At 41.4% G+C, this 23,538-nt stretch overlaps 1 protein-coding gene and 1 non-coding gene across 4 annotated transcripts in view; one reads left to right on the top strand and one right to left on the bottom strand.

The window, feature by feature from the left end:
* The window catches only part of RBM6 (RNA binding motif protein 6), a 111,148-nt gene extending 88,613 nt beyond the window's left edge, over window positions 1–22,535 (bottom strand). For all 3 annotated transcript variants that reach the window (XM_036867979.1, XM_036867980.1, XM_036867981.1), the window contains exons 1-2: window positions 22,363–22,535; window positions 2,221–2,329 (exon numbers count right to left, since the gene is read on the bottom strand). In XM_036867979.1, the coding sequence (XP_036723874.1) occupies window positions 2,221–2,264 (44 nt within the window). In that variant the 5' untranslated portion in view covers window positions 2,265–2,329; window positions 22,363–22,535. The remainder of the gene's footprint in view (window positions 1–2,220; window positions 2,330–22,362) is intronic.
* Window positions 8,235–8,306, top strand: TRNAE-UUC. The gene has a single exon. It is a non-coding gene; the product is annotated as a tRNA-Glu (tRNA).
* Window positions 22,536–23,538: the final 1,003 nt, after the last annotated feature.

Here is a 23,538-nt window from a genome sequence, read left to right as displayed (position 1 = left end):
GCCTGCCAATGCAGGGGACACGGGTTCGAGCCCTCTTCCAGGAAGGTCCCACATGCCGTGGAGCAACTAAGCCCATGCGCCATAACTATTGAGCCTGCGCTCTAGAGCCTGCGAGCCACAAAAACTGAGCCCACGCGCTGCAACTACTGAAGCCCGCGCGCCTAAAGCCCGTGCTCCGCAACAAGAGACGCCACTGCAATGAGAAGCCCGTGCACCGCAACAAAGACCCAACACAGACAAAAAATTAAAAAATTAATAATAAAAAAAAAATCCCAATAGTTAGATTGCAGGAAGACTTAAGCCTCAGCAGACACTCACAGGCTGAGTGCTGAGGTATCTAAATCTACATGTTCTCTGACCAGAACACATCCAACAGTGTCTTTGAATACTACCCTAAGGATTACCTTACCCTCTTAAGTGGAGAAGATCAAAGAGATCTAGAGTAACCACTGTACTAGGGTTCTTAGAACTGTATTTTATGTAGACTATTCAAGAAACACTTCTATTAGTATAAAATAGCAGTGGCTATGAAAATCATTTTCAACCAAATTTTAAAAAATTTTAAGAAGACGAGTTGTTAAAATAAATACAAAATTATTTTCCTGCAAGATACCTTTTTCACCCAAATTAGTCCCCCCAAAAGTTATGCTATATAAACTATATCTCTTTCTGGTCAAAGATCTTAAAAAATAGCATGTAATGACTTATATTTAAACTAAAATTAAGGTGGGGAAATACAATTTTAAATAATAAATTCAAAGAGAAAATGTTCTGAAAAAAATTTTTAAGTGATGCAATAGAGCTAAAGTTACCTAACATTCCTGAAGGCTTACAGGAAACAGCCTTACTTACAAATAATTATCCATAAACATAAGTAAAAAGGAGAGATTTTTAAATGTTAAAGTACAAACTCACTAATCTAGACTAGGGATCTGCAAACTTTTTCCATAAAGAGTCAGACAGTAATTACATTAGGCTTTGCAGTTTCTGTCAGAACTATTCAACTCTGCCATTGCAGCATGAAAGCCATCACAGACAATTTGTAAATGAATGATCAGGGCTATGTTCCAATAAAACAAAAACAAGCTCCAGGCTATACAACCTGTTGTTGTTGACCACTGATCCAGACCTTAATATTTTGAAAGGAAAAACATAACCAGCATCACCACCACTGCTTTAATTTAAAGACTGCTAAGCAAAAAGTAAAGACCCCTTTATTCATGAAACTAGTTTTACTAAATATTATATGGATTTTTTAAAACTTAGTTCTCTCCCTAAATTTTTCATTGGAACCCCAAGCTTCAAAATAATAAAACATCTGTTGAATTTGCACAAGAAGATCCTGCAGACTGCCAATCAAAAAGAAAATTTACTAGTAACAGAAGTTTCAATTAGAACATAAATTTTTTTTTTTTGCCACACCGCGTGGCTTGTGGGATTTTAGTTCCCCGACCAGGGACTCAACCCAGGCCCTTGGCAGTGAGAGTGTGGAGTCCTAACTACTGGACCACCAGGGAATTCCCTGGAGCATAAATATTTTTTAATGTATAGCTTTAAAGGTCAGATTTCTTTGCCATATACCAACTAAAGCCATTACAATCATATTCCAATTGTAAACACAATGCAAAAGTTTTAAAATACCATCATCAGTGTTTATTATACTGGCTATAAAAAATTAACTCCCCACAAATCTAAAATATAATCCATTTACAACTGAACGGTACCACCTTCTCCACTTATCTTTGTACCTAGTAACATTTAAAATTGATATGCAGCTTAGAAAATTGCATCGAGTAATTTTTCTTTCTCAGAACTATTTTTGGTAGCTGAAACACAATGTGTCACAGGAAAGACAGAGCTCTGGATTCTAGACATAAATTACTGAATTTAATGAAACATTTACATACATTTATAAACATTTATGTACATTTTTTACTAGCTTTCCTTATGAATCAAATATGTATTACTTTGCTAAAAGAGACAAAAAATATTTTTAGAAATTGGGGGATTTTGTTAATGCTTTTAAAAATGCTAAAACACTTGGCATGCTGGGTATTTAGTCTCACAATCACTTTAGAAATGACTAGAAAATTTTTAAATAGTTTCTATTTTTAAAAAATCGGAGCTATTTCTAGAAAATATCCCTCTTTATGGTAGGCCAAAAATGTTATACTGTATCATTAAAAACTGACATTTCAATATTCAAATTTTAAGACTTACCGAAAAGGTCCTGTTCTGTTAGTAGATCGAGAATCCCCCCACATCTCTTTATATGTCAAGAGGGTCCAATAAGTAGATCCTTGCTACCAAACTCTGGTTATCACAGTACCTGTACAAAACAAACCACAAAAAATGAGTACATTGGAACATGAAGTAAAGACTAAACCAACTTCCTCCTGTTTGGCTTATCAGGGACCACATCAGCAGGTATACTTTTGGAAGTCACTTTTATTTATTTATTTATTTTTTAAAAATTTTATTTATTTATTCTGGCTGCGTTGGGTCCTCGTTGCTGCGTGCGGGCCTCCTCCAGTTGTGGCGAGCGGGGGCCACTCGTCGTTGCAGTGCGCGGGCTTCTCATTGCGGTGGCCTCCCCCGCTGCGGAACACGGGCCCCAGGCGCGCAGGCTTCAGTAGTTGTGGCTCACGGGCTCAGCTGCTCCGCGGCATGCGGGATCTTCCCAGAGCAGGGCCCGAACCCGTGTCCTCTGCGTTGGCAGGCGGATTCCCAACCACTGCGCCACCAGGGAAGCCCTGGAAGTCACTTTTTTTTTCTTTAATTAATTTATTTATTTATTTATGGCTGTGTTGGGTCTTCGTTTCTGTGCGAGGGCTTTCTCTAGTTGTGGCAAGCGGGGGCCACTCTTCATCGCGGTGCACGGGCCTCTCACTGTCGCAGCCTCTGTTGCTGCGGAGCACAGGCTCCAGACGCGCAGGCTCAGTAGTTGTGGCTCACGGGCCCTGTTGCTCCGCGGCATGTGGGGTCTTCCCAGACCAGGGCTTGAACCCGTGTCCCCTGCATTGGCAGGCGGATTCTCAACCACCGTGCCACCAGGGAAGCCCTGGAAGTCACTTTTAAACATTTACATATTGGGCTTCCCTGGTGGCGCAGTGGTTGGGAATCTGCCTGCTAATGCAGGGGACACGGGTTCAAGCCCTGGTCTGGGAAGATCCCACATGCCGCAGAGCAACTGGGCCCGTGAGCCACAGCTACTGAGCCTGCGCGTCTGGAGCCTGTGCTCCGCAACAAGAGAGGCCGCGATAGTGAGAAGTCTGCGCACCACGATGAAGAGTGGCCCCTGCTTGCCACAACTAGAGAAAGCCCTTACACAGAAACGAAGACCCAACACAGCCAAAAATAAATTAATTAATTAATTAATTTTTTAAAAAAAGTAGTCAGGAAATATATGCCAGATCTTTAAAAAAAAAAAACATTTACATATTAATTTATAGCAAGAAAAATACATTTTAAATTTAAAATGTGCACTCTAGGGCACCATCAACTTCTCAATGTACTAAGAATGCTTCATAATATATTTACTAATTTTTCTGGCACCCATTCTATCTTCCTTTTCGGAAACAGCACCTTAGCATAAACACCACTCTCAGTCTGTGCGGCTGATCCTACTCTATTCAGCCTGGCCAATCAGAATAGTCTATTACTGGGACTTCCCTGGCTGCCCAGTGGTTAAGACTCCGAGCTTCCAATGCAGGGGGCACAAGTTCAGTCCCTGGTGGGGGAACTAAGATCCCACATGACAAGCAGAGCAGCCAAAAAATAAATAAAAATTAAAAAAAAAAAAGAAAGAAAAGAATAGTCTATTACCTCACCACAGTGATTGCTTTGAAGATGGGCACGTAACCTAAGGCTGAGAAATCATCACAGGACCTGTGCTCCAGCTACTAAAAAAGAGGCAAACTTTTTTTTTTTTTTTTTTTGCCATACCACGAGGACTGTGGGAGCCTAGTTCCCCGATTGAACCTGGGCCTAGGCAGTGAACGAGCCAAGTCCTAACCACTGGACCACCAGGGAATTCCCCAAAAGAGACAAACTTTTATGACCTTGGAATTTGGCAATGGTTTCTTACTATGACAACAAAAGAAAAAATAAAGTAGACTTCATCGAAATTGAAAACGTTTTGTGAATCCAAGTACACTATCAAGAGAGTGAAAACACAACCCACATGTCAGCAAAACAGCAGACTATGAAATTCCAAAGCCTCATTCCTCCACAGAAACATCAAAAAACAAGCAGTCTGAACCAACTTTGTTGTAGCTTTAGAAAACAGTCAAAGCTTTACAACAACCAAGTGAACACTCAATCAAGAAAAAGTCATCCTCAGGACTTCCCTGGTGGTCCAGTAGTTAAGATCCCGTGCTCCCAACGCAGGGCGCCTGGGTTCGATCCCTGGTCAGCGGGACTAGATGCCGAATGCTGCAACAAAGATCCCACGTGCTACAATAAAGATCCCACGTGCCGCAACTAAGATCAGGCGCAGCCAAATAAATAAATATTTTTAAAAAAGAATAAAAAATGAAAAAGTCATCCTCAAAATAATAGGAAAGTTTTGTGGTGTTTTTACTGATCCTTGCCCCACCCCCACCCCAGCATGGCAGTGGTTTTTGTCTTGAAGGCAGCCCAGTTTTCAGCTCTCTCCCTAAACCCAAGGGAAACCTGATTTGTAAATTATTGTGTACATTTGTTCTAATCTGTACGGGGGCCATCTGAAGACTGATGCAAGGTACTTGCCTCTGTTCTACCTAACTCAGAACTCCGGGGTGAAAAGCGGCAGGCACTGCTAATAAAAGCTGCAAAGCAGACTACAGACTCACAGATATGGAGAGGTTGGGGTGAAAACACTTTGGGAAGTTAGGACATTCCAAGGCACCATGTATATGAGAAAACTTAGAACACCACAAGCATACCCAGACACATGATCAGACAAAACCTGAGAAGACTCTAAGCTTTCACCTCAGGCTGATCTCTAGGTTCAGAGCAAGCCTAGCTAAGTGTTGAAGGAATGGCCCCAGCACAGAACCAATCTGCAAAAACAAAGAGATGTGGGTTTTTTTTTCTCTTATTTTTGTTGGTGTGTTTTTTGTTCATTTTTGTTTCATTTGTTTGATCTCCTAGTATTCAAGGAAATCTTGGTTAACACATTAGATGAACAAAGGCTAAAAGAACAAGTGTCAGTGATCACACTTAACAAGGAATATAGCCTTTGCAAAAATAGTATAGGAAAAGAATTCTATATCTAGCAAAACTCTCCTTCAAAAATGAGAAAGAGGGACTTCCCTGGCAGTCCAGTGGTTAAGACTCTGTGCTTCCACTGCAGGGGGCACGGGTTCAATCCCTGGTCAGGGAACTAAGATCCCGCATGCCACTTGGCGTGGGGAAAAAAAAAAAAAATGAGGAAGAAATCAAGACATTTCCTGATAAGCAAAAGCTGAGGGAATTTGTTACCAGTAGATGGGCCCTGCAAGAAATGCCAAAAGTTCTTCAGGTTGAAATGAAAGAAAGTCAAACAGTAACTTGAAGCCATATGAAGAAATAAAGATCTTCAGTAAAGATTAAAAAAGCAAGAGCAATTATAAAAGCTAGTATTATTGTAACTTCGATTTTTAACTCCAGTTTTTACTTTCTACATGATTTAAAAGACAAATGCATAAAAAACAATTATTAATCTAGGTTAATGGGACACAATTTATAAAGATGTTATCTGTGACATCAGTAACAGAGGGAAGGGGGACCTCCCTGGTGGCGCAGTGGTTAAGAATCTGCCTGCCAGTTCAGGGGACATAGGTTCGAGCCCTGGTCTGGGAAGATCCCACATGCCGCGGAGCAACTGGGCCCGTGAGCCACAACTACTGAGCCTGCGCATCTGGAGCCTGTGCTCCGCAACAGGGGAGGCTGCGACAGTGAGAGGCCCGCGCACCTCGATGAAGAGTGGCCCCCGCTCGCCGCAACTAGAGAAAGCCCTCGCACAGAAACGAAGATCCAACACAGCCAAAATAAATAAATAAATAAATTTAAAATGCATTAAAAAAAAGGTACAAAAGACAAAGGACATTATATATTAATTTAAAGGTTAAAAAAACACAAAAAAATAAATCATAAACATTATAAGCCTAATAACAGACCCTCAAAATATATGAAGCAAAAACTGAAAGAAACTGAAGGGAGAAGTAGACAGTTCTATAACAGTTGGAAACTTCAAACCTCACTTTGAATAATGAATTGATCAACCAGACAGTAGATAAGTAAGAAAATAGAGAACTTAGCACAATAAACCAAACACATCTAATTGACACATACAGAACACTCCACCCAACAATAGCAGAATCACATCTTGTCAAGTGCACATGGGATATTCTTCAGGATGGACCATTTGCTGGGCCACAAACAAGCCTCAATAGATTTTATAAGATAAATAACCATACAAAGTATCCTCTCTAACCAAAACAGGATAAAGTTAGACATCAATAACATAAGGAAAAATTCTACAGTTTTCCATAGTTTTCCTTCTACATAAACTGTAGAATTCACAAAATTTTAAATGCATATTACTTCTGACATTCTAGTTCCTCTTCTAGGAATTCAATCTCTAGAAACTTACAATCTGAGGTGACATGTTTACAAAGGTACATAGTGCAGCACTGTTTGTAATAGCAGAAGATTATAAAATCTAAATTACATCAACAGAATATATTTGTACTACTGAAATGCTATGCAACTCTCAAAAAATGAAATAGCTATGTTAATTTATATAGGATAAACTATTATATATTAAGTTTAAAAATATGTGCAAAATATTATTTGTAATATGGTATCATCTGTGCAAAATAGAAAAGAACACATACTACAAAGTTAGGGGACTCACATTTCCTGATTCTAAAACTTAACTACAAGCAACCTAAATGTCCATTGACACATGAATGGATAAAGAAGATGTAGTATATACATATACAATGGAATATTACTCAGCCATAAAAAAGAACGAAATAATGCCATTTGCAGCAACATTTAGATTATCATTCTAAGTGAGGTAAGCCAGAAAGAGAAAGACAAATATCATATGATATCATTACTATGTGGAATCTTAAAAAAATGGTATAAATGATATAAATGAACTTATTTACAAAACAGAAAGCGACTCACAGACATAGAAAACAGACTTATTGTTACCAATGGGGAAGGGGGGGGGGTGCAGGGAGGGATAAATTAGGAGGTTGGGATTAACATATACACAATACTATATATAAAATAGATGACCAACAAGGACCTACTGTATAGCACAGGGAACTATACTCGGTATTTTTCAATAACCTATAAGGGAAAAGAATCTGAAAAGGAATGTGTGTGTGTGTGTGTGTGTGTGTGTGTGTGTGTGTGTATACGAAAAACTGAATCACTGTGTTGTATACCTGAAACGAACACGATATCGTAAATCAACTATACTTCAGTTAAAAAAAAAAAAAAACAAAGCTACAGTTATCAAGACAGTGTGGCACTGACATAAGGATAAACAAAGATCAATATAACAGAATTGAGAGTCCAGAAACAAACCCTCACATTTAGGATCAAGTGTATTAGACAAGAGTTCTAAGACAATTCAATGAAGAAAGAACAGTCTTTTCAACAAATGATACTGGGACAAGTGGATGTCCCCATGCAGAAGAATAAAGTTAACCCCGACTTCATGTCATGTATAAAAATTAACACAAATGGATCAAAGACCTAAATGTTTTAAGAGATAAAACTATAAAATTCTTAGAACAGGCATAAATCTTCATGACCTTAGATTAAGAAATGGCTTCTTGGATAAGATGAATACCAAAAGCACAAGCAACAAAAGGAAAAATAAAATAGATCAATTGGATACCATCAAAATTTAAAATTCTGTGCTTTAAAGGACACCATCAAGAAAGTGAAGACAAAAAAAAAAAAAAAAAAAGAAAGTGAAGACAGCCCACAGAATAGGAGAAAACTTGTGTAAATCATATTTGATAAGGGACCTTATCCAGAATACATAAAGAACTATTTTATAACTCAGTAGCAAAATGACAACCCAATTTTTAGAATGGGCAAAGGCTATGAATAGACATTTCTCCAAAGATGATACTTTTTTTTTTCTTTTTTCAAAGATGATAACTTTTTAAAGGCCAATAAGCACAGGAAAAATGCTCAACATTACCCATAAGGAAAATGCACATCAAAACCATAATAAGGGGAGTTCCCCGGTGGTCCAGTGGTTAGGACTCGGCGCTTTCAATGCCGTGGCCCAGGTTCAATCCCTGGTCGGGGAACTAAGATCCCATAAGCCAAAAAACTAAAAAAACCAAAACAAACAAACAAACAAACAAAAAAACCACAGTAAGATACCACTTCATATCCACTAGGGTGTCTCTAATAAAAAGATAAGTTGACAAGAATCTGGAGAAATTAGAACCCTCATATACTGCTGGTGGGAATGGGGCCAAAGATATGTAAAAACATCTAGTAGTGGTTCCCTCCAAAATCTTCCTCAGAATAGCTGGAATTCTTCAGACAGTTTAATCCAGCAAAGCAAATGATTACAGGTCTTGGGGCTGAAATGATGTTATAAACTATCCTTAAACTTTAAATGGGTAAAAACTCTTGAGTTACTGGCATGGAGCCAGGGCTACTTTTGGTAAACAGAACTGGCACTGCGGGATAAACTGAATGTCAGGTTAAGGCTTTAAATGCTGAAGCTCATCAGAACCCAGAGGGATATTGGTTGATATACACAGCAAGACAGGAGCCAAGAAAGTCAGAATCCACTAAGGAATGTATAACACGTCACCTGCCATACCACCTAACTCTGAAAATAAGTGGTACTATAACACTAATTACACAACTGTACCTGGCGGTGAACATGCAAGTGAGAACGAGAAGGCCTGCCACCTCAAATGCCCAGATCCCACCCCTAACAGATGCAACACAGCAATGAGTAAGGGGGCCCCTGTGGTGAGTAAGGCTGAGATGTAAGTCCAGGTGAAGCTGCTGCAGGTGTAGATCTTGGTGGTAGTAGTAAATAGTCAAATGAGAGGCTTTTGTTTGTTAGTTTTTATTGTAGTATAATTGCTTTACAATGTTGTGTTACTTTCTGCTGTACAGTGAAATGAATCAGCTATATGTATACATATATCCCTCTTGGACCTTCCTACCCCCTCATCCCACCCATCTAGGTCATCACAGAGCACTGAGCTGAGCACCCTGTGCTATAAAGCAGGTTCCCACTAGCTATTTTACACATGGTAGTGTATATATGTCAAACCTAATCTCCCAATTCATCCCACCCTCCCCTTCCCCCCCATGTCCACACGTCCGGTCTCTACGTCTGAGTTTCTATTCCTGCCCTGCAAATAGGTTCATCTGTACCATTTTTCTACGTTTCACACATATGCTAAGATATTTGTTTTCCTCTGACTTACTTCACTTTGTATGATACTCAAATGAGAGTTTTGAATGCTGAATTGAAAAGTAATTTCACATGAATAGTGGTTGAACAGGGGTCAGTTAATCTTGAGAGATGGCAAGCATCACATTAAACTATGGATTGCACTCCTAGTGATGCCCTTCTCATCAATTCCTTTAATTTTCAGCTTTACAATTATACTCCCCCAGAACATAAAGACTTTGGTTTCCTGGAAACCAACCAGTGGGTATGGGAATAAAGCCTCCCCATTGTATAGGGTCAGCAGCCTTTAAGGTTAGAATGATGATGTTAACTGATTGTTTCTGAGCCTCCTCTGCCTTTGACTCTTGATTAATAAAAACATTCTTGGCGGGACTTCCCTGGTGGCGCAGTGGCTAAGAATCCTCCTGCCAATGCAGGGGACACAGGTTCAAGCCCTGGTCCGGGAAGATCCCACATGCCGCGGAGCACCTAAGCCCGTGCGCCACAACTACTGAGCCTACAGTCCAGAGCCTGTGAGCCACAACTACTGAGCCCACGTGCCACAACTACTGAAGCCCGCATGCCTAGAGCCCATGCTCCGCAACAAGAGAAGCCACCGCAATGAAAAGCCCGCCTGCCGCAACGAAGAGTAGCCCCCGCTCACCGCAACTAGAGAAAGCCCGCGCACAGCAATGACGACCCAACGCAGACAAAAATAAATTAAATAAATAAATTTTAAAAAAAATTCTCAGCAAATACTTTCACTCTGGTCCATTCTGCACATGTCCAAGAAATTTACCTCCAGCAAAATAAAACCAATACCCAGGGCCACCCCTCTTACTCATTACTTCAGTTCCAAAAGCCAACAAAGCAGAACCAGGGGTACTATTCCATTAGTTTTAGCTGTGGTATATAGCAGCCTGTTCCTGCTTTAAACACTCTTAATTTTTTCCAAAGTAAATGCTTTGGGCCAAACAGGACACTCAGCTAAGAAGATCAAGGGGGCACCAACAGGCAAGGATTGGTGTGAGCACCTACCCAACTATGATCCAACTATGAGTTTTTAAACAGCAGCAACTTTAATATGCACTATTGGACCTAGAATTAGTGACTGCTGGAAGCACCATTGCTCCCCCAACCCCTGCAAATTCCCATTAAAAAAATGTAAGTGTATTCATTTCAATTACACTTAAAAACATTTGTCCTCGGGACTTTCCTGGTGGCGCAGTGGTTAAGAATCCACCTGCCAATGCAGGGGACACAGGTTAGATGCCTGGTCTGGGAAGATCCCACATGCCACGGAGCAACTAAGCCTGTGCACCACAACTCCTGAGCCTGCGCTCTAGGGCCCGCAAGCCACAACTACTGAAGCCCACGCGCCCTGGAGGCCATGTTCAGCAACAAGAGAAACCACTGCAATGAGAAGCACATGCACCGCAGTGAAGAGTAGCCCCCGCTCACTGCAACTAGAGAAAGCCCACGAGCAGCAATGAAGACCCAACACAGCCAAAAATAAGTAATTAAAATAAAATAAGTTAAAAAAAAAAAAGATTCCTCCTCAAATGTAATAGCGATTTTTCAGGCTTCCTCTCCAGAATCATATCCTAAATCCCCATTGATGGCATTTGCTTTGCCTCCTATCATACCACATTAAAAGTGGATCTACATAAATGTAGAAGCTAAAACTATAACGTTTCTAAAAGAAAAAACGGGAATTCCCTGGCGGTCCAGTGGTTAAGACTTCACGCTTTCACTGCGGTGGCCTGGGTTCAATCCCTGGTCAGGGAACTAAGATGCCACAAGCCAAGAGGCACGGCAAAAAAAAAAAAAAAGAAAACACAGGAAAAATATTTTTGAGCTTGGTATCAGCAAAGACTTTTACAAAGGACCCAGAAAGCATTAGCCATAAAGAAAAATACTAAAATCAAAATCTGTTCTTCAAAAGACACTGTTAAAAAAATGAATGGGTAAACTACAGAACAGGGAGTAAATATTTGCGACACATGTCTGACAAATGCTCCCTATTATTAGTCAGAAGGAAAAGATTAAAACCAGAATGAGATACCAATACACACTCACTAGAATTGCTAAAATTAAAAAGATTCACAAAATCAGATACACAAAGATTTCCAGCAATCAGAACTCATACACTACTCAAAAGAATGCAAAATTGTAGAGCTTCACTGGTGGCGCAGTGGTTGAGAATCCGCCTGCCAATGCAGGGGACACGGGTTCGAGCCCTGGTCTGGGAAGATCCCACATGCCGCGGAGCAACTAAGCCCATGTGCCACAACTACTGAGCCTGCGCTCTAGAGCCCGTGAGCCACAACTACTGAGCCCGTGTGCCACAACTACTGAGTCTGCGATCTAGAACCCACGAGCCACAACTACTGAAGACTGTGCACCTAGAGTCTGTGCTCCGCAACAAGAGAAGCCGCCCGGGCATGGCAAGGAAGAGTAGCCCCCTCTCACTGCAACTAGAGAAAGCCCCGCGTGCAGCAATGAAGACCCAATGCAGCCAAAAATAAAATAAGATAAATAAATTAAAAAAAAAAAAAAAGTTCACACACACACACACACAAAAAGAATGCAAAACTGTACAACCACTTTAGAAACCGGCCTGAGAAACACTACCCTATGACCCAGCAATTCCACTTCTGAAGTATTTGCCTAAGATAAATGAAAATAAAAGACCTCTACAAAAATGTTCACAACAGCTTCATTCATAATAGCTTAAAAAAAAAATGGAAACAACCCAAATATCCTTCAATGGGGGATGAGATAAACATTGTTTGGTGTCCTAAAGGGTATCCTCCCTGGGGCAGTGTACTTCAGTTAGATTTCAAATGCAAAGGTGACTTTTTGGTAAAGTGGGAGAAGGGTTAGTAAGAAAGAGGAAGTGGAAAAGGAGAATCAACAAGACCCATTTTTTAAAAATAATTTAAGTTTACCATTTTAACCATCTTTAAGTATACAGTTACGAGGGATTAAGTACACAGTGTTTTGCAAATATCATCCCCATCCATCCACAAAACTTTTTTCATCTTGCAAAACGGAAACTCTGTACCCATTAAACAGTACTCCCCACTCCCCTCTTAACCTAGTCTTTGGCAACCACCGTTCCACTTTGTCTTTATGATTTTGACTACTCTAAGTACCTCTTAATACTAGTGGAATCATACAATATTTGTTCTTTCTGGCTTATTTCATTTACCATAATGTCTTCAAGGTTCATACATATTGCAGCATCTATCAGAATTTCATGCCTTTTTAAGGCTGAATAATATTCTACTGCGTGTACATTTTATCTATTCATCCACTTATGGACACTTGGGTTACTCCCATCATTTGGATAATGTGAATAATGAACAAGTGTGTACAAATATCTCTTTGAGATCAGTTCTTTTGGATATATATACCCAGAAGTAGAATTGCTGGATCATATGGTAATTCTATTTTTAATTTTTTGAGGAACCACCATACTGTTTTCCACAGCAGCTACACCATTTTACATTCCCACAAATAGTGCACAATGGTTTTGTTATGGACTGAATTGTGCCCCCCTCCAATTCATGTGCTGAAGCCCTAACTCCCAATGTGACTGTATTTGGAAATAGGGCCTTTGAGGAAGTAATTAAGGTTGAAAGAGGCCATAAGGGCGGGGCCCCAATCCAACAGGACTGGCATCAGTGGAAGAGACACCAGGAATGCATGCACAGGGAAAAGGCCATGTGAGGACATGGACAGAAGATGGCCTTCTGCAAGCCAAGGAGAGAGGCCTCATCAAAACCCAAAACTGCTGACACCTTGATCTTAGACTTCAGCCTCCAAACTGTGAGAAAATAATTTTCTGTTGTTTAAGCCACCTAGTCTGTGGTATTTTGCTATGGCAGCCCTAGCAGAATAACACAAGTTTCAATTTATCCACATCCTCACCAACACTTGTTATTCTGGTTTTTTGTTTTGTTTTGTTTTTTAATAACAGCCTTCCTAATGGGTATGAAGTGGTATCTCATTGTGGTTTTGATTTGCATTCCCCTAATCAATAATGATGTTGAGAATCTTTTCATGTGCTTATTGGCCATTTGTATATCCTTTTTGGGAGAAATGTCTATTGAAGTCCTTTGCCCATTTTTTGATTCAGGTTTTTTTTTGTTGTTGTTGAGTTTAGGAGTTTTCTATATATTCTGGATATTAATCCCTTGTCAGACATGTGATTTGAAAATATTTTCTCCCATTTTGTGAGCTGCCTTTTTACTCTGTTGATAGTGTCCACTGACCACAAAAGTTTTTAATTTTGATGAAGTCCAATTTGTCTATTTTTCCTTTTGTTGACTGTGCCCTTGGTGTCATATCCTCTAAAAGATCATTGCCAAATCCAATGCATAAAGCTTTCCCCCTATGTTTTCTTCTAAGAGTTTTAAGAGTTTTCGTTCTTACATCCAGAAGCAAGATTCATTCTTTTTCTGTTTTAATATTTATTTACTTATTTAAGCTGCACCAGGTCTTAGTTGCAGCATGCCAGATCTTCATTATGGCATGCAGGATCTTTAGTTGCAGCATGTGGGATCTTTCAGTTGTGGCACGCAGACTCCTTAGTTGCGGCAGGCATGCAGGGATTGAATCTGGGCCCCCCACATTGGCAGTGTGGAGTCTTACCCACTGGACCACCAGAGAAGTCCCCAGATCATTCTTAAGAAGAGTATTTATGGAAGGCAAGTTCTGCATATTGATTCCTTTAAAAATATACATGCCCATAGTCTCTCTTGGATGTTTTTGTGTACCCATAGATTAAAGACTGTAGTCTGAAGAATCTACCCTTACCTTGCTCTATCACTTAACTCATTTTTTGACCTCTATTACCACTCTGCTGACTACTTCCTTTTTGTTTGTAAACATACTCAAGTCTCTCTCATGCAAAACACACACCTACACACCCAATACAAAACCTTTGAATATTAGTTCAACATATAAATCAACGTCCACCAAATACTGCTAATCCCCTAGCCTCTATTCTGTTCCCCAGCATGGTTCTTGATGCCGTCTCTTGGTGCTATGGACTAAACTGAATGCTTGTGTTACCCCAAAATTCATGTGTTGAAGTCCTAATCCCCAATGTGACGGTATTTGAAGATGGGGTCTTTAGGAGGTAATTAGGTCATGAGGGTAGAGCCCTTAGCAATGGGGTTGATGCTCTTATAAGAAGGGACAAAAGAGGACTTCTCTGGTGGTGCAGTGGTTAAGAATCCACCTGCCAACGCAGGGGACAAGGGTTCGAGCCCTGGTCCGGAAAGATTCCACATGCCGCGGAGCAACTAAGCCCGTGCGCCACAACTCCTGAGCCTGCGCTCTAGAGCCCGCAAGCCACAACTACTGAAGCCCACGCGCCTAGAGCCCGTGCTCTCCAACAAGAGAAGCCACCACAATGAGAAGCCCATGCACCGCAACAAAGAGTAGCCCCTGCTTGCTGCAACTAGAGAAAAGCCCGCACGCAGCAACGAAGACCCAATGCAGCCAAAAATAAATAAATAAATAAATAATTTTATTTTTTTTAAAAAGGGACAGAAGAGAGATGCTCTCTCTCTCTCCCTACCATGTGAGCATACAGCGAGAAGGCAGCTGTCTGCAAATCAAGAGGATCTCACCAGGAACCATACTGTCTGGCACCTTAATCTTAAACTTCCCTGCCGGCACTTCCCTGGTGGCGCAGTGGTTAAGAATCCACCCGCCAATGCAGGGGACACGGGTTTGAGCCCTGGTCTAGAAAGATCCCACATGCCGTGGAGCAACTAAGCCCATGCGCCACAACTACTGAGTCTGCGATCTAGAGTCCGCAAGCCACGACTACTGAAGCCCTCACGCCTAGAGCCCATGCTCTGCAACGAGAAGCCACCACAAATAAGAAGCCCATGCACCTCAACAAAGAATAGCCCCCACTCGCCACAACTAGAGAAAGCCCGCGAACAGCAACGAAGACCCAAAACAGCCAAAAAAAACACCAAAAAACAAAAAACTTCCCTGGCTCCAGAACTATGAGAAATAAATTTGTATTGTTTAAGTCACCCAGTCTAGGGTATTTTGTTAGAGCAGCCCAAGCTAAGACACTGGGCAATCTTACCCATTCCCAATTTAACCACTATCCCTACCACCTCTATGATGATAATTTCCACATCTCCATCCCTAGTTTAGACTTCCCTATAAAGTCCAAATGCCCGCCAGAAATGGCCACTTAGCTATCCCACAGGAATCTCAAGCTCATGTACAAATGAGACTTTACTACTATAGGGAGACATTTAAATACTTCATTAGAGCTGCTTTTTCTTGTGAAAAGAAATTTCCCAGATTTTAAATATTATATCCTGGTCCCTTACACCAGCAAATTACAGTCAGGTTCCTAGTTTAAAAGTTTTATAAGAAGGCACAGTGTGGTGGTGAAGGGACAAGAGTGCAGTCTCTGGACATACTCTGCTGGGGTTCACAGTTAGACTGCTTGGAGGCAAATCTTGGCTCTGCACAACGTAGCTCCTTAAGCAAGTTATTTAACTTAATGCCTCAGTTTACTTCTCTCTAAAAATCAGGATAAAGATAATGTCTACTTCATAATTATCAGGATAAAATGACAATGTAAATTCACTAGAACAGTGCCTCATAAATAAATGCTCAGTAAATGTTATTACTCTTTTTAAGAGTTTATTTCAAAAATCATTGGGATTTGGAATGTTCCCATTGATGCAGTCTGGTTTGGCTAAATGACTGACATTAAAGTTTGATTTGCCAATTAAACTATATGGCAGACATTTTCCATAAATTAAATCTGCAGTTCCAAGGTTTTGTCAACTATATATTTAAAGTACATATGCAGTATATATATTATGCCAGAAAATACATCCTTTGCAGCCATTTATGACAGAAGTGTTAAGATGCCAACTTAGAAATGTACAAGGCGGTAAACAATTTTTTCGAAATTTTAGGGGTTAAAAATTTTTTAATCCTTTTAGGTGGTTCAAGAGTGAAAAGGTTTCAAGACCATTGGCCTAGTGAATATGTTTTAGAGTCAGACTGCCTGGGTTTGAATCAAAACTCCAGCTTCTGGGAATTCCCTGGTGGTCCAGTGGTTAGGACCCCATGCTTCCACTGCAGGGGGCATGGGTTCCACCCCTGGTTGAGGAACTAAGATCCCGCATGCCACGCAGCATGGCCAAGAGAAAGAAAAAAAAAAAAAAAGGAAGACAAAACTTTAGCTTTCTTTTTTTTTTTAATTTATTTTTGGCTGCGTTGGGTCTTCATTGCTGCGCACGGGCTTTCTCTAGTTGTGGTGCGTGGGGGCTACTCTTTGTTGCAGTGCGCAGGTTTCTCATTGCGGTGGCTTCTCTTGTTGCAGAGCACAGGCTCTAGGCACGCGGGCTTCAGTAGTTGTGGCTTGCGGGCTCTAGAGCGCAAGCTCAGTAGTTGTGGTGCACGGGCTTAGGTGCCCCACAGCATGTGGGATCTTCCCGGACCAGGGCTCGAACCCGTGTCCCTTGCATTGGCAGGAGGATTCTTAACCACTGCGCCACCAGGGAAGCCCAAAACTTTAGCTTTCTATGTACCCTTGGTAAGTTATATTTAACTTCTATATGCCTCAAAGCTCTCCTCCTACACAAGGGGAATAATAATGGTACCTACCTCATATGATTACTGTAAGGAGTAAATGAGATCATGCATCAGAAGCAATTGCATTGATAGCAACATTATTCATAATAGCCAAAAACTGAAAAGAATCCAAATGTCAATCCACAGGTAGATGGATAAACAAATGTGATATACTTGTAAAAAGGAATGCAACATGGATAAATCTCAAAAAAGATTACAAGTGAAAGAAGCCAGACATTCCAATTATATGAAATTTCTAGAAAACAAAAAACTACAGAGGCAGAAAGCAGATCAGTGGATGCTAGGACTTGCAGTTAAGAGTGGGAAGTGGAGATTAACAACAAACAGGAACTAGGGAATGTTTTGAGGTGTTGGAAATATTCTAAATCTGAATAGTGGTGATGACTGCATCAAACTGAACTGTTACAATAAATGAATTTTATGATATGTAAATTATGCCTCCAAAAAAAAGTTTTGAAAAATTTTAAAGCAACAATGTATTAAATATTATTACTACTGCTACTATGGTCAGGTGTTTAAAATGACAATAACATTAAGCTGGAAAGGACCTTTCTGAGTATGTCTATTCCTACTCTCTGAAACAAGAGTAATAAAGGCAGGCATAGCTGAGTACTGACTCTGCCACAGTTGCGCATTTTACATGGGTTCTCTCACTTAATCATCACAGGTCCTCCATGGGGTAAGTTCTGTTATAATCCCCACTTTAGAGACTATGAAATTGAGGCTCAAATAGGTTGAGAGACTTGCCCCAAAACAATATAACTAATATGAGGAAAAGCCAAAATGCAAACTCAAGACCTTCTGATTCCAAAGCCCATCCTAAAATTCGTATAGAATTTCATAGGTCTCTGAATAGCCTTGAAAAAGAACATAGTTGGAGGACTCTCACTTCCTAATTTCAAAACTTACTATAAAGTTACAGTAATCAAAACAGTGTGGTATTGGTATAAGGACAGACATACAGAACAACGGAATAGAGAACCCAGAAATAAACCCTCACATACATGGTCAAGTTATTTTCAACAAGGGTGCCAAGACCATTCAATGGGAAAAAGACAGTCTTTGCAACAAATGGTCATAGGGAAATTGGATATCCACATGCAAAAGAATCAAGTGGGGCCCTTACCCAACACCATATACAAAAGTTATCTGAAAAAAAGGATTCAAGACCTAAACTTAAGATCTAAAACTCTAAGAAGAAAACAGAGGGGAAGCTTCATGAATTGGATTTGGCAATGATCTCTTGGATATAACACCAAAAGCAGAGTCAAAAAAAAAGACAAATTGGACTTCATCAACATTAAAAACTTCTGTGCTTCAAAGAACACTATCAACAGAGTAAAAAGGCAATTCACGAATGGGAGAAAATATCTGCAATACACATATCTGATAAGGGATTAACATCCGGAATATACAGAAAACTAAAACTCAACAACAAAAGACAACCTGACTCAAAAATGAGCAAAGGACTTGAATACACATTTCTTCAAAGAAGACATACAAATGGCCAATAAACACATAAAAAGACTCTCAACATCATTAGCAATTAGGGAAATGCAACTCAAAACTACCAGATACCCTTTCAACACCCATTAAGATGGTTATTAAACAAAACAAAAATAAACGAACAAACAAACCTAACAGAGGCTGGTGAGGATGTGGAGAAATCAGAACCCTCTGCATTGCTGGTGGGCATGTAAAATGGTGCAGCCACTGTGTAAAACATATGGCAGTTCCTCAAAAAATTAAAAATAAAATTAGCATGTGATCCAACAATTCCAATTCTGGGTATAAACCCAAAAGAAATGAAAGCAGGGACTCGAGGAGATATGTGTACCCACCCCCATGTTCATTCCTGCATTACTCACAACAGTCAAAAGGTGGAAACAACCCAATGCCCACCAATAGATGAAAAGATAAACATAATGTAGTATATATATATTATGGAATACTATTCAGCCTCAAAAAGGAATGAAATTCTGATAGATGCTATAACATGGATGGACCTTGGAGACATTCTGCTACATAAAATAAGCCAGTCATGAAAGGACAAACATTGTATAACTTATGTTCTATTTATATAAGGTACCTAGGACAAGCAAATTCATAGAGATGGAAAGTAGAATGGTGGGTACCAGGGGTTGGGGGAGGGGAGAATAGGAAGTTATTGTTTAATGGGTACAGAGGTTCAGTTTGAGAAGACAAAAATGTTCTGAAGCTGGATGGTAATGATGGTTGCACAACAGTGTGAAGGTACTTAATACCACTGAAGTGTACACATTAAAATGGTTAAAGTAAGAGAGAGAGAGACACTACTTCACACCCATTCAGGTGGTTACTGAAAAAAAACAAAAACAAAAACAAAAAAACAAAATAAGCGTTGGGATGTGGAGAAATCAGAACCCTTGTGCATTACTGGTGGGAACGATGCAACTGCTGTGGAAGACAGTATGGTGGTTCCTCAAAAAGCTAAACACAGAATTACCATATGATCCACTTCTGGGTATATACCCAAAGATAATGAAAGCAGGGACATGAAGAGATATTTGTATTCCCATGTTCACAGCAGCATTATTCACAACAGCCAAAACGTGAAAACCCAACTGTCTAGCAAGTGAACAATTAAACAAAATGTGGTCTATACACACCAACTGAGTATTGTTCAGCCTTAAAAGGGAATGAAGATGTCAATTACATCTCAGTTTTTAAAAAAATCTTTAATTAAAAAGGAAAGAATGAAGTTTGGACACACGCTATGACATGAAAACATTTTTACCTGAAATAAGTCAGACATGAAAGGACAAATATTGTATGATTCCACTTATATGGGTTACCCAGAACAGGTAAATAAACAGAGACAGAATACATATTAGATGTTACCAGGGGCTAGAGGGAGGGGGCAATAGGAGTTACTTGCTTAATGGTTAGGGTTTCTGCTTGAGGTGATGAAAAAGTTTTAGAAATAGATAATAGTTATGGTTTCATTACATTGCGAATGTAACTCATGCACTGAATTTTATGTGAATTTTACACATAAAAATGGCTTAAATGGCAAATTTTGTTACAATGTACGTAAAAAAATATATTTATCACAACTTTGTAAAAAAAAAAAGTAACGTAATATACGAAAAAACACTGAATTAAGCACCTTAAATGGGTGAACTGTATGGTGTGTGAATTATATCTCAACAAAGCTATTTCTTAAAAAGGTAACCATGGCTAACATTTAGTGAACACTTTGCACACACCAGGCACTGTTCTAAAAGGGTTACATAAACCTCAAAACAACCTACCGAGGTGACTACATTTCTTAACCTCATTTCACATATGAGGAAATTGAAGTTAAGTAATTCGTCCAATGTCACTCAGGTAGTGGAAGAGTCAGGGGTTCAAACCCTACCAGATTTGAGAGCTCCTACAGTTACCCACTCTGCTCTACTGAGTCCCACAGTGTGATAGCAAGGTTATTAAAGGCACCCAATAGATGCCCCATTAACTAAGTGAATGAGATGAACAACTACTGTGGAAGTCTAGCAGGAAAATAAATTCTAAGCACTTGGAACGTAGCCAGAAGAGTCCATGATTTATCATCTTTAAAATTTCAGAATTTTCCAATAGCGGGAATTTCCTGGTGGTGCAGTGGTTAAGAATCCACCTGCCAATGCAGGGAACACGGGTTCAAGCCCTGGTTTGGGAAGATCCTACATGCACGGAGCAAACTAAGCCTGTACACCACAACTACTGAGCCCGCGCCCAGAGTCTGTGCTCTGCAACGAGAAGGGACCGCAATGAAAAGCCCGCACACCACAACAGAGTAGCCCCCACTCGCCGCAACTAAAGAAAGCCTGCGGGCAGCAACGAAGACCCAACGCAGCCTAAAATAAATAAATAAATAAAATTTAAAAAAATTTTTAAAAATGAAGAATTTTCCAATAGCTTTAATGTTAACACAACTCTGAGTTAGATTATTAACACACCATTTCATACATTTAAACACTGGCAGAAGAGTATAACCTTGCCCATGTATCTTCAATAAGACTGGAGAGTTCACTTAGTAACCTCTCCATTGACAATTCTCCTCTGAAAGGCTACAAAAAACTAGGCTCCTAAAGGCAACAAAAGTAAACCCAATTCTGGTAACAGAATTCTATAAAGAAGGTTGCTACAAATGTCCAGAAACAGAGACCTAGTACCTATTCTATAGGTTAGGTACCTAGTTAGATGCCTGTTAACCAGGCAAGGTTCAGGTCCAACTGTTGTGTGTTTCACCAGAATGCTAACATACCATTGTCAGTCCTACCCTCACTTATCAGTTCTTGATATCTCTCCTATAGTCCTCACAAGTTTGCTCATGTTGACATTATTAAACCATTCACATTGGTGGCACTACTCAACAGGAAGTTGAAAACTAACAAACCTAGGGCACAATCCAGAGTTCAGAAATGAATCAGGTGACCAGGCGCATCTAAGTCTACTGAACTCCACCTAGATCCCCGCAACTCTGACCTTCACAAGCAAACCTGGAATGTGCAAAAAATACAAGTACTCTTACAGTTTATGTACCCTACAAAACAAGGCCCTTTGTTTTATTAAAAAATGCACGCCCAGAGTTGAGCCCATAAGCACAACATCAATTCTAAAATTAAGAGAAAAACACAGATTTACAACGCCAAAAGGAATCTAAAGAGCAAATATGAGAAAACTTCCCTCTCCTCCTACATGCGCCCAACGGGTGCAGGACCCACGAGACCACTCCCCCGGCTCCAGGTTCTACAGCCCCGAGTGCCGGGCTCCGAGCTCTCGAGCCCTGTGGTCCGGCTGAGCCCACTCGGGTCTGTCCAGGTCTGAGGGTGAGGCTACGTGCTAAGCACAAAAAAAGCTCCCTCTTGAACGATGCCTCGGAATTGTATCAGAGTCTTTAAAAAGCAGGAAAAAAGGAGGAAGAAAGGGCCGCCTGCCTGGAGCTCCTCAGACCAGGAGCACCGAACCGCAACCACGCGCCAGCTACAAACACCGCAGCCGACCGCCCCGAGACTGGACCGGTAATTCCACCGCCGCGCCGGGCCCCGCCCCGGGCCCGCGACCATTCTGGGGCGTTCCTCCCGTGGGCGGCGCCTCCCTCACCACACCGCCACTTGGCTCTCTTCCTGAGCGAGGCCGCGGCCGCCCCGCGACACCGAAGCCGCAGCTTCTAGCCCGCGCGGGCCCGCGACGTCCAAAGCGGCCTGGCAGGCCGGCTCTTTTCCCTCAGGCTCCGGCACGCCCTCTCTACGGCCCCAAGCCCTTACCGAGGCAGCGCGGCCTCCGCGGCCCGCTCCTCCTAATCCTCGGCCGCTGCCACCGACCCAGCGCCGCGGAGACCGGAACTTCCTCCGCGCCGAGCCGCTGCCTTCACAAAGGCGCCGCCGCCTTTAGCGCTCTGCCTGCGGGAGATGGAGTAGTACCGCGGCCGGTCGCACGATTCCACTCCGGCGTACCCCGCGCGGCGGGCGGAGGGCGGGGCGGAGGGGGGTGCTTGCCTGCGCGGGCGGGGACGTAAGGGCACGCTCTCGTCGGCGTCCAATGGGAGGGCGCCCTTCCTTCCTCCTCCCCGCCGTCCGCCGGGCTGCTGGGGGTTGTGGTTTGGCCTCTGGCCCACGGGTTCTAGTTCTTTTTCGGTCTTTGGAGTTGAGCGAGGCGTGCATTTTCTTGGTGGCTTGGCCTTCTCGAGTTTTGCTCCCCGCCAGAGCGCACATATGGCCCCGGCCTGCGTAGCTTGAAGACGACTTATTTTCCGTTAATGTGAAGGAAATGGAAGGGAGGCGTCTCCGGCCTAAGACTTTCGAGGCAGGGGCTTCTGGCCCACACAAGAGCCTGTTTTTCGACCCTCCCATAGGATAGGGAAGCAGTAGTCACAGAGGCTCGTCTCCTTTTCCTTCTGATGGGTTTCCAAGTTAGGTATTACCGACTCAGGAATACCAGGTGGGTGTCATCTGTGTTAAAGGTTTAATAGCCCTACCTACGAAGGAAAATCTACTCAGTTTACACAGAGCCTTGCTAGCTCGGGCAATACATCTGGCCAAGAGTGACTTGTGCGAGGTCACAGAGGAACTGGAAAGTATCTGCAAATCAGCAATCTAGTGGAAAACGGGGCAGCACAACTTTCAGTTTGCAGCTCACGTCCAGAATCTCCTTACAGCTACTGTTCTTCAAATGGCCAGCTCCAAGCTTCCAGGTGGATCGTCTACATTGTTGAAATGCTTGCTGGTTCCAGCTACCTGGTATCGCCAGGTAGTGGTCCCTCAGGGAAGGTAACCTGATTTTATAGCCTGAATTCAACATCATGGAATCGAAGAAGTCTGCCGGAAGAAAAGCCTATAAATCATTCTAAAATAAAGCAAGACTTATCTGTAGGGAAAAGAGATTGTTGAGTTAAGTAGTCTTTAAAGTTACCTTCCCACTTTACAGACATCTTGTCTGGAAGT

This window comes from Balaenoptera musculus, chromosome 11 (genome assembly GCF_009873245.2).
Source record: "Balaenoptera musculus isolate JJ_BM4_2016_0621 chromosome 11, mBalMus1.pri.v3, whole genome shotgun sequence".
NCBI classification, from domain to species: Eukaryota; Metazoa; Chordata; class Mammalia; order Artiodactyla; family Balaenopteridae; genus Balaenoptera; species Balaenoptera musculus.
Note: the sequence above shows the minus strand (reverse complement) of the source record. Positions and strands in the feature narration are given on the sequence as shown.